Source organism: Hemiscyllium ocellatum, chromosome 17 (genome assembly GCF_020745735.1).
Source record: "Hemiscyllium ocellatum isolate sHemOce1 chromosome 17, sHemOce1.pat.X.cur, whole genome shotgun sequence".
Taxonomy (NCBI): Eukaryota; Metazoa; Chordata; class Chondrichthyes; order Orectolobiformes; family Hemiscylliidae; genus Hemiscyllium; species Hemiscyllium ocellatum.
In genome coordinates, this window is record NC_083417.1 from 57,747,336 (window position 1) to 57,767,069 (window position 19,734).

Sequence of the window (19,734 nt, forward strand, 5' to 3'; positions counted from 1 at the left end):
AAAAAAAAGTGAAGAGAAAAGATAAACAGGAGTGTCAGAGATACCACCACTCTGACAGTTGACTCCGAATGAGGCAGTGCTAAAGTCAAGGACTGTTCATAAAGGGTGATTTGGTGACAGCTTCTCTGGAGTTATTTCAGGACTAACTAGTGAAAATCTTGACTAAGCTGCACATCCATCTTTGTTGATGTTTGGACAGTCTGATGCCAGCTGCAGGAAGTGATGTATACATTGGTTTAAATGAAATTCCTAACAGGCAATCTGAACTCATAGTTTCCACCATGTCTGTGCACTACCTGCCTCCACCTGGGTCACACTGACCCATTCCAAAAGATTCAGAATGGCTTCTTTTTCCACTCCAGCTGGTTATATCTCTGGGTCCCTTGCTCTCCATCCCTTGTTCATTTGTTACCCTTTGATAATGTTTCAGATTGGGCCTGAGTTAGCTGATGACACCCAGTTTTACATTAACTACTTATCTGATGGACGAGGTGCATTAACAACAGGATATTCACACACTGAAATCCTCAACTTTGCCTATACTTCCAGCATGGAGTTCACCTCCTGCACAACTCTACCATCTCCATTCTATCTGCTCTAAGTTGTAATCGTCAGTAAAATAACCCGTCCAGTGTCCAATGGCTCACTGGTTTATCACTTTGAATTCAGAATACTTTAGCAAATTCTCCACACTGTTGCATAACTATTTGCTTTTCATTCCATTGCTTCAATATGCCTATAAATGCTTAGCTTATACATCTAGCCTTCTCTTTCCATCTCTATCTGTGGCAGAACCATCTGTGGCCTGTGCTACAATATACAATGTAGCATAGATGATATATAATGTACATTATATATAGTATATGATATAGTCTCGCTAAAATGGAAACCGTGACACTCCTCTGTAACTAACATATGTCTATCAGAAACTAGTGTGTCTGCAACTACTAGCCTTTATACACATAATGCTGTATCTCAGTGGTAGCAATCTCATCTCTGAATGAGAAGGCTGTAATTTAAGAACTTACCTCAAGATATGAGCATGAAACCTTCATTAATACTTCAGTACACTGCTGCTGGGGATGCTACTTCCACATTCAATGTTACACCAAATGTATGTGTGTCTGTGTCAAAGTCTACTGCAGTATTGTCGTACATTGTAATGGTCAATGCATTTCACCATACTTTGGGACATTATGAGGTTGGGAAAGGTGTGATATGAATTCAAAAATTTTTTTCCCCACATAGTACTGTGGGGAAAAAGGCATGTCCTGTTCTACAATGAGTGCTGATGCAGGAGTCTTACTAATCATCATAAAGGCATTCCAAAATGGGTCTGACATCTTTTGCTTTGCACAAAAAGAAACAGCTTAACAACTCGAAAGAGGACACAGCCATTGATCAATCTTTAATAGATTTCAAAATATGTAAGTATCAGATTAATACTGTTGTGTTATATGGTGTAACATCATTGTTCTTTCCTGGTGTAAGCCCTGGTTTAATTAGTAGCATTCTGGATCCCCCTTTCTGAGAATCAAATCTGGGCTGACATTCCAATTTAGTGAGAGCTGGAGTGTCGGATTCAGGTGAGATGTTAAACTGAGGTCTGATTTCCCATCTCACATGGATAAAAGGGATCCCATAGCACTGTTTCAAAGAAGAAAATATCCTGCCCATTAAAACAATCCTGCCTGTGGGAACTTGCTGTGCACGAGTTGACTGCTTTGTTTGTGATGTGACAAGGGGGAGGGTGCCACTCTTCAGTGGCTGGTAAGTGCTATGGGATGTCCTGAGGCTTTATATCAACTAAATCTTTATTTCATTATAAAACATATTATTATCCTTCTTACAATGTGTAACGCTCAATGAATACAGTCAGAAATTAGTACAGTCAAAAAGGCAAGTCTTACTCAACCCTAAAAGCCAAGACATTTGTTTACAAAGACAGAGTTTCTTGGAAAAACTACTAAATTATCCAGTTTGTGAGACATATGTCCTAACACTGAATACACTGCAGTCTTCAGTATTTATACAACACATGCTTCGGTCTGCTTAATGTCTAAGAGTTTACATTAGATTATCTCGTTTGTCAAAATAGTACAGAAATTGTTGCCAGCTGAGATTAATTCAAGAAAAAGCAAGATAGTAAATCTTCCTGATCATGGGATCAATTTCAACCGGTATTGAATTATCTGCAAACTTGAAAGTCTTTAAGAAATACAAGTATACAGAGCATTCTACTGTGCCAGCTGTTTAATCTCAGGCAGATAAATAATCCTTAGCTCAGGACTGGTTACAGAATGTCAAGCAGAGGTCAAACTCAATGCAGACTGGGAAATAGCGCAACAATTTGAAATACCATTATCGGAAACAGGAAGCCAATTGTTGAAAGGTCATCATGTTTCAATTCTGAAAGTAACAAGTGAATTATAATTAGAAATTGTTTAGGAAATAAATAAATCGAGAGCAAGCATTCAGCACAGTCTTCTGGCTAAGAAAGCGTTTCACTTGATGCTTTAATGAAAATGTCTATTAGGCCAAATGCAGTTTCATATAAAAACCAAGAAAGTCTGCTTTTGTTCAATGCTGTAGCTGAATCTATCAGCAACGTTTAAAAGGGTCCGCCTGGAATCAACCTGAGTAACCTCATATCGCTTTAATGTGTAATTGTGATTCCTAAAATTTGCAATTAATGAAATTACAACTATGGGAATAATCAAGCTGGGGCAGACCGTGCATCCATTGCGTTGAATTCTAACTTGCTGACTGTAGACTCCAAGGCAGAACTTGCTTAATTGGAACTAGCAATAACTTGCATTTATGTGACACCTTTAGCAAAGCAGTAAATCTTTCCAAGCCTCTTGCCAAGAGTGATGTCAAACAGAATTTTCCATTGGATCACACTCAGACTTATAACAAACGAAATGGTCAGAGGGGTAGGTTGTAGTGAGAGTCATAAAGGAGAGATGAGAGTCAGAGAGGAGGATGGGTTTAGCCAATGAATTGGAAAGATATGGTCTGGCTGACTAGAGGCGCAGTGTCAGTGGTGCAGTAACAACTGTCAGAAATGCATCCAAGGCCAGAATCGGAGGAACCCAGAGATCTGCAGGGGCTATAGAGCTGGTGGAGACTGGAGAGAGAGGGCAGGAGTGATACAATCTTGAAGATTGAGTGCCACTAAATTGTCAACCTTGACACTGCTACTGAGCCAAAGGGTGCAGAGGTGGTGATGGATCAACAGGACTTGGTGCACTTCCTGACTGGGCTGTTAGTCTGAATACTGGAGCTCCGTACAAAAGGAGGGGTGACATGAAAACGATCGGGGGGAGGTGACAGTTCCTCAGGTGATTCTGAAGTAAACTCTCGCTTGTTTTACAGATCCAGGTGCGGACGCCTCACTGTGTGGAATGGCAGCTACCAGTGCCTCGGGTACAAACGCGGTGCGCTATGGGACAATGAGGGAGAACGTGATCAACCTGGAGGTGGTGCTGGCTGATGGGAGAATAATCCACACGGCAGGAAAGGAACGAAGGTTTAGGTACCAAAAGCAGTCAACCCCTCAAACAGCAGTTCTTGTCAGAATTTCTGTAATATGTGTAAATTCTGTGACATATTATTAAATTCTGCGGTCACCTTTGGAGAGCTTTGAAAATTGCCATGAGAGATATGAATCGGGTGAAACGAAGGTTCATTTTATTCCAACAGTTATAGTTAATAAATTTGCAGATCACACCAAAATTGATGGACAGCAAAGAAGATTACCTCGGAGTGCAATGGGATCTTGATCAGATGGGAGCTGAAAATGTGTTGCTGGTTAAAGCACAGCCGGTCAGGCAGCATCCAAGGAACAGGAAGTTCGACGTTTCGGGCCAGAGCCCTTCATCAGGAAAGGATGAAGGGCTCCGGCCCGAAACGTCGAATTTCCTGTTCCTTGGATGCTGCCTGACCTGCTGTGCTTTAACCAGCAACACATTTTCAGCTCTGATCTCCAGCATCTGCAGACCTCACTTTTTATTCTTGATCAGATGGGCCAATGGACCAAGGAGTGCCAGATGGAATTTATTTTAGATAAATGTGAGGTGCTGCATTTTGGAAAGGCAAAAGTCAGGGCAGGACTTATACACTTAATGGTAAGGTCCTAGGGCGTGTTGCTGAACAGAGAGACTATGGAGTGCAGGTTCATAGCTCCTTGAAAATGGAGTCGAAGATAGACAGGATAGTGAAGAAGGTGTTTGATGTGCTTTCCTTTATTGGTAGTGGAATCGAGTATAGGAGTTGGGAGGACATGCTGCAGCTGTACAGGACATTGGTTAGGTCACTTCTGGAGTACTGCATTCAGTTCTGGTCTCCTTCCTATTGGGAGGATGTTGTGAAATTTGGAAGGATTCAGAAAAGGTTTACAAGAATGTTGCTTGGATTGGAAGGGTTGAGTACAGGGAGAGGTTGAAAAGGCTGGGGTTGTTTTCCCTGGAGCGCCGGAGGCCAAGGGTGACTTTATAGAGGTTTATAAAATTGTTAGGGGCATGGATAGCATGAATAGCCAAGATCTTTCCCCCCGGGTGGGTGAGTCCAAAACTAGAGGGCATAGGTTTAGGATGAGTGGGGAAAGATTTAAAAGGGACAGATGGGGCAACAATCTCATGTAGAGGGTGGGGCCTGTATAAAATGAGCTTCCAGAGAATGTGGTGGAAGCTGGTACAATTATAACATTGAAAAGGCATCTGGATGGGTACATGAATAGAAAGGGTTGAGAGGGATATGGGCCAAATTCTGGCAAATTTAAGATATCTGGTTGGCATGGGTAAGTTGGACCGTAGGGTCTAATTCCATGCTGTTCATCTCTAAGACTCTGTAACTGTTTAATAGTCCTCCTTACTGAAGGTCTTTAGTTTCTAAGCATCTCTTAAACATCAGCCCTGGTTGGGCTGAGCTCTTGCTCACCTCTTGAGTCAGAAGGTCACAGTTTCAAGCCCCACGTGAACACTAATCAAGACTGACCCTCCAGTGGTGGGCTACACTTCCTCTTTGGATGCGTTCCTCTCACACCCCCCATTGTCTTGATCTTATCCCTCGAGCAGTAATTGAACTAACTGAGCCAGTCAATTAATTCCTTCCGGTCTATGTGACCTTTCTGTGAGCACCTTTATTGTTAAGAGTGGCTGCACTTCCAAACATCTACAAACGTTGCAAATGCGATGCCCTAAAGCAGGCTGGGTGAAGTCTAGATGTTAACGTGCTTGGCTTCAGTTGGGGGCTGATATATGAATGAAGCAAACTCCTCTTGTTGAAGCAGGTGTGTACCCCATTGGATTCAGATACCTGACTTCCCTAAAGTAGTCTGTGGAAATGTTTGTCCAGCTTGGGGGAACATGACATAGCTAAACCACAATAATGCTCTCTGCTGCAGGAAGACATCAGCTGGTTACAACCTGACCAATCTCTTTGTCGGCTCTGAAGGGACTCTGGGAATAATCACCAAGACGACACTACATATCTATGGAATCCCAGAAAGCATGATCTCCGCGGTCTGCTCCTTTCCAACAGTGCAAGCAGCCTTGGACTGCACAGTGCAGATACTACAGAGTTGCATCCCCATAGCAAGGATAGGTAAGGCAACCCTTTAATATCAACTCTTTATCCCTAAAGCACCAATAAAAGAGAGTGAGAAACAGGAGATGCAAACTGATGAGATGGTGGTGCTATCAGAAATGCAAACAACAGATGATTTGGCTGGATAAAGGCACAAATGAGTTGTGTTGCATTTTATCCTGGATCCTACTTGGGTGCAGCACAATCCAAATGTGGGTGCATAATGGTCCAAACATGGTGGAGTGTCACTTTGTCCATGGGTAATGTGTGACTGGTACAGTTTTGTACGAGTTGTGTTAAATTGAATTGAATTTATTGTCACATGTACTGAGGCACAGTGAAAAGCTTTGTCTTGCAAGCAGTACAGGCAGATCACAGAGTTAAGCAGCATAGCTAAGTAAATAATAGGTAAACAGTTGGCAAAAACAAAAACACAGGTACAGGTGAATGCTAAGAGTTTGTGAGTCCATTCAGTATTCTAACAACAGTAGGTAGAAACTGTTACGAAACTAGCTGGTGCATGTGTTCAGGCATCTGTATCTTCTCCCTGATGGTAGAGGTTGTAGAAAACCATTGCCAGGATGGATGGAGAATGCTGGCGGCCTTTCCTTGACAGTCGGCCTGGTAGATCGATTCTATAGATGGGAGGTTGGCCTTTGTGATTGTCTGGACCAAGTTCACCACTCTCTGTAACCATCTCCAATCTTGAATGATACAGTTGCCATACCAGGTAGTGATACATCCAGACAGAATGCTCTCGATGGCACACCTATAAAAGTTGGCAAGGGTATTCGCCGTCATGCCAAATTTCCTCAGCTGCCTGAGAAAGAAGAGACATTGTTGGGCTGTTGTAACCAGTGCGTCCACATGAAGATTCCAAGAAAGCTTGTTATGGATGACCATTCCCAGGAGCTTGACACTCTCCACTGTTCTACCTCTGTGCTGTTAATGTGTGGGGGGACATGAGTAACATCCTGCCATACCAGCATTGAAAGGTAGGTTGTTCTCAGTGTACCATTTTTCCAGGTATTCCACCTCCCGTCTGTAGTCTGTCTTGTTGCCATCTGAGATTTGACCGATAATGGTGGTGTCAGCAGTGAACTTGTAAATGGTATTAGTATGTGGTATGACCTGTATGTAGGTGCAGAATGAGTGACAATTTCAGCAGCTTCTGAGGAATGCTGTTGTTATACTTTGTGTATTGAGAAATTGGATTTTGGATCGGATGTGATTAGATGTCTTTAGCTGTTGAGTCCGAGATATTAGTTAGCCCTGTATGATGGAATCCACAAACTGGTGATACCATTCCCCATTTACTCAGCCCTCAGTGATTCACCACCTTTGTTTTTCAAGATAGCAGCCATTGATGGTTCATATTGGTTCACCATATACATGATGAGGAGGCCTGAGCTTCCCATACTTTAGTATGCACTGGGGTCACCTTCTGTTCCAGTCTCTCTCTCTCTCTCTGTATTGTCTAATTTACCAAGTTGGTTCAATGTCAATTTACCCTTTAAATGAAGTGTTATTTATTTCAATGAAATCCATGTCTTTTTTATTTCAATATCAAATTATCTTAAAGACAAAGCAGCAGCATCACTTTCCTCTGTATAAAAATGGAACAAATATATCAGCAGAAAATGAATCCAGGCATAGTTAGGAGTAAGATGATGAATTTTGTTTGAAAATGATTGTTGGGTATGCTGGGTTGAATCTGGCATGTAAATCAGTAAAACACAATGAGGCAACAGAAATAACTTACATTGATGTTGCATTTTGAACATCCACGCTTGTGTTTCTCAGAGTTCCTGGATGATGTAATGATCGATGCTTGTAACAAATACAGCAATCTCCGCTATACCGTTGCATCAACATTGTTCCTGGAATTCCACGGCACTGAGAGGAGCGTGGAGGAACAGGTTCAGTCCACAGGTGGGTTCACAGTTTTACCTGGGACCTGCTGCTCTCAGTCCTTTCTCACACTCACTCCATTTATGCAGTGGTTTATTTTTACAGAACAGATCCTGACTCTGACCAGGATGATTTACCTTCATTGTTTTGTCACATTAATAAATTGACAGGTCCAGAAAAAATATATCAGCAACAATAAGGCACCATTAAATAAATATATTTATAGATATATATAGTAGGTGTTTGTATATATTGATATGTAATATATATATGTTGTAACATGAAGGGGAAATAATTATAAATTACTTTAATACAAACATTTTTCTGTTTTGCACTCATCAATGCACATATACCACATTACTCATTTGTGTGATAGGCAGAATGTCATTTTGGTTTGAATGCAGCATCCTGTTAGTAGCAGTGTGAAACAGCTAGCTCCATCTGTTGCTCAAACATTTGAGATAACTTATCTCCAGTGTAATCTGGGGAATTTTCAGAGCCTCCAGTCCCTTCATCAGTCAGCATTACATGCAGCAAGAATTGACCTGAACAGGGTAGCAATTATCCCATAAGGTTAGTGATGGCCATTCCCTTGTCATTGTCAGCGCCTTGACCAATCAGATTCAACATGTCTTTGTTTAAAATTTAAATCAAACTTGGCAGTTAACTGTCTGTCATTATTCACTGGTGCATTCTCCATGGTAATGTCTGTACCAATCAGAGTTCACATGGCAACCAATCAGCACTGTCTTCTCATCAGTGTAAATACTGGTTTTCCCTTAAATTGGTATTCTTGAGAATTGTGCTGAGGAGTGCAAGACAGAAACCTTCAACAACTTGTCTTTCTTTTAGCAATACCCAAGTGTAAGGCTATCAATGTTTGTTCTAGAGGGTGTGTCCGTTGTTGCTGCACTGGAATCTGAACATTTTTCAGTTGAGGTCCTTAAGTAGTCAGTTGATAGGCCTCCTTTCACCAGCATCACTGGGGTCTTACCTATAATGGGAGGCCAGTGTCAAGTCAAACCAGGTCGACAACTGAAACCAAGCAGATAACTGAAACCAACCAGATGCTTGGGGGTGATTGTTTCATTTCCAGATACCCTCTCCCAATCTGAGTGCCTCCCTCCCACAAGGTAATGCTTCCACTGCTCCCACCCCAACACTGGGTTTCCCCATCCCTTCTTTCCATCCTGCCAATTCTGAGCCTCCCCACAACCTCTGGCCTGCCAGCCTTGACTGATAGTCCCCAGACTTCCATTTAGCTCCAGGCTCCACAGTGCCTCCTCCTGTTAGACACTTGCAGTTCCAGGAGTGGCCACCACCTCTGACAGCGCTGCTGGGACAAGAGATTAGTCAGTGGTTGCAAGGTGATGCTTGTCCTATTCCTAGGGGTTCCAAGCCAACCTTGGGCAATAGATGGCCTACTAGCTGGCACGTGAACTAAACGAGGAGGGGAATGGGGCTCACCACTGACATCTCCTCAGGAGTGAGGACTCTGCCCCAGTGTAAAATTCAAGCAATTGTTCCAGAAAACAGAACTCAATTCTGTCAAAGTTGTTTTCTTTTTTCTTTTGGGATTTGAAAACGATCAAGGGACAGCACAGGAACATGGTGTTGAAGTAGATGATCAGCCATGATCTCACTGATTGGCAGAACAGGGTCAAAGGGCTGAATGATCTGCTGCTATTATGTTGAGCTGAACTGTTCCCCTTAGTCTATAGGAAAATGTGTGCAATTCTAGAAAAACCTGTGTTTGGGCTTTTCTGAGTTCCATGTTTATTTCTCCCAGAATCACTAGAGGTCCATAAATTATGGTCAAAATTCTGCTTGCATTTCAATCCATCAATTCTACTCTCAGTTGTATGGTTCTTTCTCTACTACGTTCAGATCATAATATAATTCTGAATGGTGCTGAAAACTAGACACATCTTGTAGAAGCCTTCCGTATGACACTGATCAGGACAATTCTCGAGAAATACCAGAGGGAAGAGAAACCAACATTTATTCTGTATAAAGAAGAATGCCAATTGGTTGGCAAGTGGTTAGAGGCATTGCTTTGGAGAATGCATTAGTTAATGATGACTGACAGTAAACTACTAAGCTTAGTTTCAATTGCTTGTTTATATTCACTGTCACATAAACAAGATATTTACAGTGTAGATGAGTTCACTATTTTTTAAGCATGCATATCCAAAATAAAAATGAAAATGGTGAATGAGTTGTGAAGCAGATGTGAAGCCATTATGACTTAATCCATTTTTTTCTCTCTCTACAATTGTTCCTTCGTTTGAGCGCCTCTGCAGATGGCTACATCACGTGTTTAGTCATTCATTATACGAAGCCCTGCTGAAACAACATCTCTGATGAGTGGGTTTCTTTACATTCTGTGTTCATACTGTGGGAGGCAGTGGTGTGGGGGTGGGGGGGGGGGGGTGGGGGGGGGGGGGGGGGTGGGGTGAGGTCTCTGGCTGAAGTAAATACTTCCTATCCTTGCAAGCTGGACTGCAGCAATACAGGGGAACACAGCAGGCACTAAATCGGGGCACTGCCATCTGGTCGTTGCTTAGAAATGGAGGAAAATAAAAAGTTGCTTTGGCATTGGTCCAGTGCCCATGTCCCTAGTGGCTGTGCATCTGTATTGTCAAGTCATAGAGATCCACAGCACAGAAACAGAATCTATGGTCTAACTCGTCCATGAAGACCAGATATCCTAAATTAATCTAGTTGTGTTTCCCAGCATTTGGCCCATATTCCTTGAAACCCTTCCTATTCATATACCCTCCCAGATGCCTTTTGAATGTTGGAATTGTACCAGCCTCCACCACTTCCTCTGGCAGCACATTTCATACACGCACCACCCTCTTCATGAAAAGGTTGCCCCTTAGGTCCCTTTGAAATCTTTCCCCTCTCACTTTAAACCTATGCCCTCTTGTTTTGGACTCTCCTACCATGTCTATTCACTTTATCCATGTCCTTCATGATTTTATAAACTTGACTAAGGTCACCCCTCAGCCTCCACCCTCCAGGGAAAACAGCCCCAGCTAATTCAGGTTCTCCCTAAAGCTCAAACCTTGCAAACGTGGCAACATCCTTGTAAATCTTTTCAGAACCCTTTCAAGTTTCACAATAACCTTCCGATAGCAGGGAGGCCAAGCATCTTGCCTTAGGGCAACTCAGCTCCAAGAGACCTCTCAATTTAGTCCCAGCCAAAAGAGAACAAGCACGAGTCACTAAACAGAAAAAAATATTAAATGCTGGAAATCAGAAACAAAAAGGCTTTTATTGTAGAGTACAAATCCCCTGGCCTGATATTTCAAAGATTTGAAGCCTTCTGAGGCAAATTTGCACTGGAGACCATTTCAGATTCACACTAACAACAGGATGTAAATCCATTTAAAGCTGTGAATCGGTGTTTGGATCATATTCAAGATTTTACTTTTCCTGCTGGTGATAGATAAAGCCAGACAGATTCCCTTGCTCTACCCTGGCAGTTGTGCCTGTGTAGAATGGCTGCCCTGTCACATTTATGTCTGGTTGCCTCACAGAGGAGATAGTGAAGGCGAACAGTGGCTCCGATTTCACTTGGGCAAAAGATCAAGAAACGCGGAACAAACTCTGGCAGGCGCGGCACAGTGTGTGGTACGCCGCTCGTGCCATACACCCGGGCTCTGAGGTAAGGCAGCGCTGGCCTTCGTCTCAGGCACTTCAAGCCATATCCTCAAACCTGTTCGACTAACAAACAAAATCTGCTTTGTTCCTCAAGGGTTATTCCACAGATGTTTGCGTCCCAATTTCAAAGCTACCGGAAATCATCGTGACCACAAAAGAAGATTTGGTGAGGTCAAAGCTTACAGGTTAGCTGGAACGAAAGATAGGATGTGCCATTCCAAAAACTTGACATCTGCTGCCTCCTTTTGCTTCCTTAGTTGGGATCAGTGTGGGTCACAGTCGGTACATACTGTTATAGAGTCATATAGCACGGAAACGGACCCTTCGCTCCAACCAGTCCATGCTGAACGTAATCCCAAACTAAAGTAGTCCCATCTGCCTGACTCCTGACTTATGTCCCTCCAAACCTTTCCTATTCATGCATCCATCCAAATATCTTTTGAATTGCTGTAATTGGAGCCACACCCACCACTTCCTCCGGATGTTCATTCCACACACGGCCCACCCTCTGTGTAAAAACATTATGCCTCTCATATCTTTTTTAAATCTTTCTCCTCTCCCCTAGATTTAAAATCCCTCAGCTTAGGGAAAAGACAACTACCATCAACTCTACATCAGGCAGGGTTATATTTTACCTCCAGGGTCCATATACATTGCTTCCAATAGATGGTCTGTTGTGTAAATTGACTAAATGCTCTCAGTGGTCCCTTTCGAACACTAGTTTCCTCATTTCCCCTCCCCCCACCTTGTCTCAGTCAAATCCCTCTAACTCAGCACCGCCTTCCTAACCTGCAATCTCCTTGCTGACCTCTCCGTCCCCACCCCACTCCGGCCTATCACCCTCACCTTGACCTCCTTCCACCTATCACATCTCCATCGCCCCTCCCCCAAGTCCCTCCTCCCTACCTTTTATCTTAGCCTGCTTGGCACACTCTCCTCATTCCTGATGAAGGGCTTATGCCCGAAACGTCGAATTTCCTATTCCTTGGATGCTGCCTAACCTGCTGTGCTTTAACCAGCAACACATTTTCAACCTTTCGAACACTGAGCCTACTTTCAGATTGTTGCTGAGTCCTGTCAGGCTTCAGCCCAAATCCATGTGGAAACTCATGGAATGGTGCTGGTGTTGAAATACAGACCATCTGACCGCTTCAGGTATGGGAGTAAGTATGGCGAGGAAACCCGCAAAGCGTTCGGCTGAATGGATTCACCTAAGGATCTGGGTGTTCTGGTACATGAATCACAAAATGTTAGTGTGTAGGTACAGCAAGCGCAATGTAATATTGTCACTTATTGCAAGGGTAATGGAATATAGAAGTATGGATGCTGCTACAGTTGCACAGAGCACTGGTGAGGCCTTTCCTAATATACTATGTACAGTTTTGGTCTCCTTATTTTAAGAAAAGATGTCATTGCTTTAGAAACAGATCAGGGAAGATTCACTTGGCTAGCGCCTGGAATGTTGAAAGGATGTTCCCTCTTGTGGGAGAATCGAGAACGAGGGGTCATGATATAAAAATAAGTGTCACCTATTTAAGACCGAGATGAGGAAGCAGTTTTTCTCTCAGATGGTTGTGAGTGTCTGAAATTCCCTTCCTTCCTCAAAATGCAATGGATGCAGAATCTTTAAATAGTTTTAAGGTGGAGGTAGATCAATTCTTGATGACCAAGAGAATGAAAGATTATTGGGGAGATTCAGGAATGTGGAGTTGAGGTTAAAATCAGATCAGCCATATTAAAGGCACTGATTGATCTACTCTGGTTCCTTGTTCATTAACCGGAAGGGATTGAGTGAAGATGGTTCCTCCAGCAGGGGCAGATAGATCAGAGGGCAGAGTTACAACGCTATGGAACATGAGCTCTTCTAGAAGTTATTTTTACTGTGTATTGATGGTAGCTTGTGACCAGGCCCTGTCAATCACATGAGGAAAGAGGATTAAAAGAGAAACTTCCCTATTCATTTTAATCACAGAAGATTGAAGATTGATCAAATCCCTATCTTTTAAATGTAAAGGAGATTTGTAGAGCAGAAAGGGAAGAACTATTTCCTCCGGTGTGAGAACATTAGTTTTAAATTTAGAACCACCATGGATATACATTTCCATATATTGCACCATTGTAATCTGGAACTCTTCCAATAAAGGTGTCATTGTTGGGATCATTGAAACTTTTGAGATGGATAGTATTTTTGTTAGTTCACCATTTAATAGATAAAGGAGCAAAGAAAGTGTGAACAGGCTTCATGTACACATTGGTCGTGATCTAATTAAATGCTGGGGCATGTTTGAGGGGCTGATATTAGAGACATACAGCACAGAACCTTCGGTTCAATTTGTCTGTGCCAAACGAGATTCCAAACTAAACTAGTCTCACTTGCCTGTGTTTGACCCATATCCCTCTAAGTCTTTCCTATTCATGTACCTGTCCAAATGTACCTGCGCCTACCATTTCCTCTGGCAGTTCATTGCACATACGAACCATTCTCTGTTTGAAAAAGTTGCCCCTCAGGTCCCTTCTAAATCTTCTCCTCTCACCTTAAAATTATGTCTTCTACTTTCAAAAATCCCTAACCTAAGGAAAAAACCTTTGATATTCACCTTCATGATATTATATACTTCTATAAGTTCACCCCTCAACTTGCTATGGTACAATGACAGAAGTCCCTGTCTATCCAGTCTCTCCTGATAACTCAACCCTGCAGTCCCAGCAGCAGCCTTGTAAATCATGCTTCACGCTCTCCAATCTAACAAGATCCTTCCTAAAGCAGGATGACCGGAATTGATATTCCTAATGCCAGTCTTTTAAAAAGGAAGAAAAGTCCTCAGCGATCTGACAGGCAACGTTTAAACAGAAACAAACAGAGAATGCTGGAGAAACGCAGAAGGTTTGGCAGCATCTGTGAAGCACTCAAGAAGAGTCATACCAAACTCGGAACATTACCTCTGTTTCTTCTCTCCAGCTGGTCGACCTGCTGAGTTTCTTCAGCATTCTGTATGTTTGTTTTGGATTTAGCTTTTATTTTAGAGAGCACCTTTCTGTAGCTTTTATCCCTCAGCTTATTGGATAAGATTAAATATGGTTCCCTCTTTAATGAGTAATGCTTTTAAACTTACAATGAAACCATTGACAAAAACAAGAGTATCTGATGTGAAACATGTGACCAACTATCATCTTCAACCCAAGGACCTATTGTAGGCCACGTAGGAGATGGGAACTTCCACTGTCTGATGATGATGGACCCACAAGATGAGGATGAATTGATGAGGATTAAAGAGTTCACCGATAGATTGGCCAGGTACGGTAACTTTAGGTTGAATTTTATCGCCGGGGAATTGCAGGGAGGGTTTCTTGTCGTGGTCTCACAACGACTTTTCTCATACAGTTTTCTACTGCTCACCTCATTGACACCCATCTCGGTTGCATGACACCCACCTCGGCCAGTCACACATCCCTGGCTGCATACCCAGAGCCCCTCACCTCGGTGGGTACTCGGTTTTGATTTGATTCAGTAGCAGATTCTGGTCAGCGCATCACTGGCACGTCCCTCCAGCTCGCTGAGGAGGAAATGGCCTAGGTCACTGGGCACCCAGAGTTTGCCAGAGACCAGGGGCTGCTCAGGCCTAGGCACAGGAAGATCCCATAATGTCTGACTTTGTACCAATGCACAGATAGTGACGGCAACAGCTTGGTCAGAGACACTCGGTAAACTGCACCGGATGTTGATGGAGCCCGTCAATGTTAGCAATGCCTAGCTGTCTCCATAGGCAGGTTGGTGGTTGCTATGGAGAGCCAGGTCCAGCAGACCTCTCAGAGGTCCATGACTTTAAGCACTGTCCCTCAGCATCAGCAGCAAGAGGGGGACGAGGGAGCTCAACCTCACTCCCGGTGACTCTTCCTCTCACGGAAGCAGGGTAGTGCACCCAGACAGAGTAGGACACACACAGACACACACACTCACACAGACACGCAGGCACATGCACAGAGACACACACATAGACACACACACACAGACACAGACATGCAGACGCATGTACAGAGACACACACACACACATAGATAAACACACACATAGACAAACACACACGCGCGCGCACACACACACACACACACAACCACCAGAGGTTTCCTCTCAGGACGCTCCAGAAGTGCCTGGACACTCCAACCTCCATCCTTACTGCATTTCCAAACCATGTCGAAGTTGCAGCCAAGGAGGGTGAACCTGTCACTGGGCAGACTTTGGCTGTATAGTCCCAAGTGTCCTTGGGATAAACCAGGCCAACAGGTTGCACTGCAGAGCTGCTAGAAGGAAGAGCTCTCAAATTATTACGCTGATCCGGATGTACCTGAAGGTTCCCTGCACTGTCCAAACTGGTGCATTTTATTAATGGGAATTGGAACGCTGAAGTGTTTATGCCGCATTCACTCAGCAATATAAGTCAACAATCTGTTTGCTTTGTTGACTGATACCCAATTAGGAGGAGTAAGTGAGGACTGCAGATGCTGGAGATCAGAGCTGAAAATGTGTTGCTGGAAAAACGCAGCAGGTCAGGCAGCATCCAAAGAGCAGGAGAATCGACGTTTCGAGCCCTTCTTCAGGCTCATGCCCGAAACGTCGATTCTCCTGCTCTTTGGATGCTGCCTGACCTGCTGCATTTTTCCAGCAACACATTTTCAGCTCTGATACCCAATTAGCCCAGATTGCTTTCAAATTCCCCTTTAATTAGTTGGAGAGACTGCTACAACACCGAGTTCCTCTTTCCCCCCCCCACCCTCAGTTTATTGAAGCCACTAATTTACCTATTACATTTCATCTGTCACTATTGAGCCCACTTATAGACATTATTTAATTTCTCACACTCCAGTAGCCCTCCCTTAGGCTGCTCAGTTCTTTGCTGACTTCATCCGCAGATAGATGTTGTACATTCCCAAAGAATTTATTTATATTCAACATTTTAAATCCTCCGAGAGACCTCGATTTCATTGATGTCAAAACTAGTGTTTGTTCAGATTATTTCTGTTAATGTCGAGCCATTACTATAGCAACATGCTCCTTGATTAAAGGGAGAAAATCCAATCGGATTCTCTGGTGAATGTGGAAAGAAGGTAATTGTTAAGTCGGTACACAGTAAGGCATCTCATCTCTGTTCTGGCATTACTTGATTTCCCTGAAGAGAAGAAAATGGCACTTTTCAAAGTGTTTTAAGATCTGCTGAGCTGTGATCTTAATGTCAAGATGGATTATTCCAGCTCAGCAGTGGATATATGATAGAAGGTAGTGGTTTGTAAAAACAATCCCAGATGATCTTTAAGTTGAATTTAACAAGATGACGTGCCTTGGGGGCTTGGGTTAGGAGGTTTACACACGCCAGTGATGCAGCTTGTTGGACTGCCTGCATTTTCAGGTGTTCCACCCTCTCTCCCCCCCAACCCCCAACCCAAAGTGTTCGATACAAGAAGTTGGCATTAACTACAAAGTCTCCAGAGTTTGCTAATTCCTGAAAGCTGGAGTGGGCGAATGGTGTCTCACCTGCAAATGTTCACGTTAGCAAAACGAAAGGGAAAAGGATTGGGGCCCAGTGGAGAGTAGGTCACGCAATGCTGTTGTGGCCTCAGAATTGCTAATCCTGCTGCTTGCTCGGCAGCAGCTCCTTGCCTTTCTCACTGTACAGGATGGAATGTGTCATTCTGAAGAGCAGATCGCAGCATTAACAGATACGATTGCAATCTCTGTATATTTGGTGGTACTCGGATATATAGATACACTGTACATTTGGAGCAGTCCTTTGAAAGGTTCCTGAGGGGGGATGACTTTACCATTTCTGTGGCTCAGTTAAGTTCATCTGCCACAGGGAGCCCATGACTGTTTAAAGCTTCTTAGCGTGCCTTATGTTGATGAGCATTGGTAGGCAGAACATCATTCTCCATCCTTTGTTACCTTCCTATTCAGGTCATTTAGTGACTCAGTCTTGGGAGCACACTTGACCCCTACATAAACATTACAGAGAACTGAATAAGTCAACGAGAAGGTACAGTCACTTTAATGTTAACGCATTGTTGGGCTTCCCTCTCATTAGAGAGAGATGACTGATGGTGGTTTAACCTGAGGCTCAGGTGAGGGGAGAGGTCAGGGAGGAGAGTTCCTCATGGTAACCTTAGCTGGTGTGGGAATTGAACCCACACTGTTGACATCTCTGTGCATCACAAACCAGCTGTCCAGCCAACTGAGCTGGCTCATGCAGAAACCTGGAAAGCTACTGAATTGTCGTTTATACAGTAAAATGGTACTGTAATGGTCACTATTTTAGTGTAGATCGAGGATAACACAAGGTTATCTGTTGAAAATAGATTCACGAGGAAAAATGTGTGAATGATTCCAGGGATGGAGATCTATAGCAATAAAAATTGATTGGAAAAGTTAGGAATGTTTTTCTGAGACAAGGGAGAAATGATCGGGGTGTCAGGAGGAGTCTGGCGTGGACAGAATGAATTAGGAGAAACTGTTCCCATACACGAACGGATCAACACTGAGGGGCACAGATTTGAAGTAATTAGCTAAGGAAGTAAAAGTGACATGAGAGAAAAAACAAAACTTCCTCATGCAGCAAGTGGTTAGGGTCTGGAACGTACTGCCTGAGGGTATAGTGGAGTCAGATTCAACTGGGGTATTCCAGAGGGAACTAGACAGTCATTCCAAAAGGAAGGATGTGCAGGGTTTTGGGGAGTGGGAAGGGGAATGATATTAAGTGAATAGCTCAATCAGAGAGCTAGTGTGCAGACTGTAGGCTGAATGGCCTCCTCGAGTGCTGTTGTCAAGGTTCAGCTTGTCTGACTGAAAGAGAAACGAAGAAAGAACATTTTTCAGAATGAAGCAACATGGATTAATCCTAAAACCAAATAGGAATCCCAAGGCAATATCCAGAAATTCACGAACAAAACTCTCTGGAGGGTTAGCTCTCACTACAGTGCCAGTCAGAAGGGTAGCAAGAGTGTGTACCTGAATTGATAATCATTGCATATTCATTATTTAATATAGAATCTGAGTGAGTGTTGATTTCTCCCATGTTATTTAGTCTATGAACTGAGTTGAAGAGTGTGGTGCTGGAAAAGCACAGCAGGTCAGGCAAGAGAGGCAACGTTTCAGACATAAAGCCCTTCCTCAGGAATGAGGCTTGTGGGCCAAGGAGGCTGGGAGATTAATAGGATCATTCAAGGGACAGGTAGGTCCTACTTGTCCATCTCCTTCCCACCTATATGCTCCAACCTCCTCTCCGATCTATCACTTCTCTCGCCCCCCACCTTCATCTACCTATCACATTCCCAGCTACCTTCCCCCCCAGCCCTCTTCCCCCTCCCATTTATCTTCCAGCCCCCTTGGCCCACAAGCCTCATTCCTGATGAAGGGCTTATGCCCGAAACGTCGATTTTCCTGCTCCTCAGATGCTGCCGGACCAGTTGTGTGTTTCCAGCACCACACTCTTCGATTCTGATCTACAACATCTGCAGTCCTCACTTTCTCCTCGGTTAAGAACTGATAGAGTTGACTGACTAAAGGTTCTCATAGCTCGGTGTGAGCTCGTGCTGTAATTACAGAACATAAGATATTCAAAAACATTTGAATGCAACAGGTTAGCTTGCTAATTGGGCTCTTGCTTTCTCTCTTTCTTGCTCCCTCTCATAGAAGAGCATTGGCCATGCATGGCACCTGTACTGGGGAGCACGGTGTAGGCTTGGGCAAGAGGCATCTCCTGGTTGAAGAAATTGGTGCGGCTGGTATGGAAGTGATGAGGGAAATTAAAGCTGCACTGGATCCCAAAAACATCATGAATCCTGGCAAAGTGTTGTAAAACAGGGGATGCCCTTTCCCCATCCAAAGATCTCCACTTCCCTCTAGTCAGCAAATCTCAGTGTCATTGGGATCGATGCACAAACGATGAAATCCTTCTGAAGAAAGGAATACATGGGGAAGTCTTACAGATGTCACACTACAGGCCACTGGATTCTAAAGAAGGTTCAATGCTTGATAGCTAAAAGTTACTCCGGTTAGAATTTGAGTAATTCCTCAATTGATTTATTACAAATTATTTGGTTTATTAGAAATTGTGTGTTTTGGATACAAAAAAGTCAAAATGTAGCATGGAGCATCTCAGAAGGAATACAGACCTGGCCAACCAGGCTCTAATAAACAATTTGCAAACCAAAGTGAATCATCAGCAGCTTAATCATCAAAAGTTACTGTTTGATTCTTTTAGTTTAAAACTGCCTTCAATGAGGAAGTTTATTTTTAATCTGTCATGTAATGTTAATAATGCTCTAAATATTTGTGAACAATAAAAACGTTACTACCCACCACATGGGATCTTTTCTTCAGTGGAAGTTCAGCTTCCAAATGCAAACAAGAAACGCAGGAGGTAATGAAGTGTGGAGCTGGAATGGCAGAACAGGTCGAAGGAGCAGCAGAGTCAACTTTGGTTCGGACCTTCAAAATCCGGCAGAGATTCACCTGCTTCTCTTCCAACCTGATCTACTGCATCTGCTGCTCCTGATGTGGTCTCCTCTACATCGGAG

The 19,734-nt window shown here is 43.4% G+C and overlaps 1 protein-coding gene across 1 annotated transcript in view; it reads left to right on the forward strand.

Annotated features, from left to right (window-relative positions):
* ldhd (lactate dehydrogenase D) overlaps window positions 1–19,510 on the forward strand; it is a 37,817-nt gene extending 18,307 nt beyond the window's left edge. The window contains exons 5-11 of the mRNA XM_060837784.1: window positions 3,379–3,538; window positions 5,408–5,607; window positions 7,393–7,521; window positions 11,046–11,173; window positions 11,264–11,354; window positions 14,353–14,464; window positions 18,848–19,510. Coding sequence (XP_060693767.1) covers window positions 3,379–3,538; window positions 5,408–5,607; window positions 7,393–7,521; window positions 11,046–11,173; window positions 11,264–11,354; window positions 14,353–14,464; window positions 18,848–19,013 — 986 coding nt within the window. The 3' untranslated portion in view covers window positions 19,014–19,510. The remainder of the gene's footprint in view (window positions 1–3,378; window positions 3,539–5,407; window positions 5,608–7,392; window positions 7,522–11,045; window positions 11,174–11,263; window positions 11,355–14,352; window positions 14,465–18,847) is intronic.
* The last annotated feature ends 224 nt before the right edge of the window (window positions 19,511–19,734 follow it).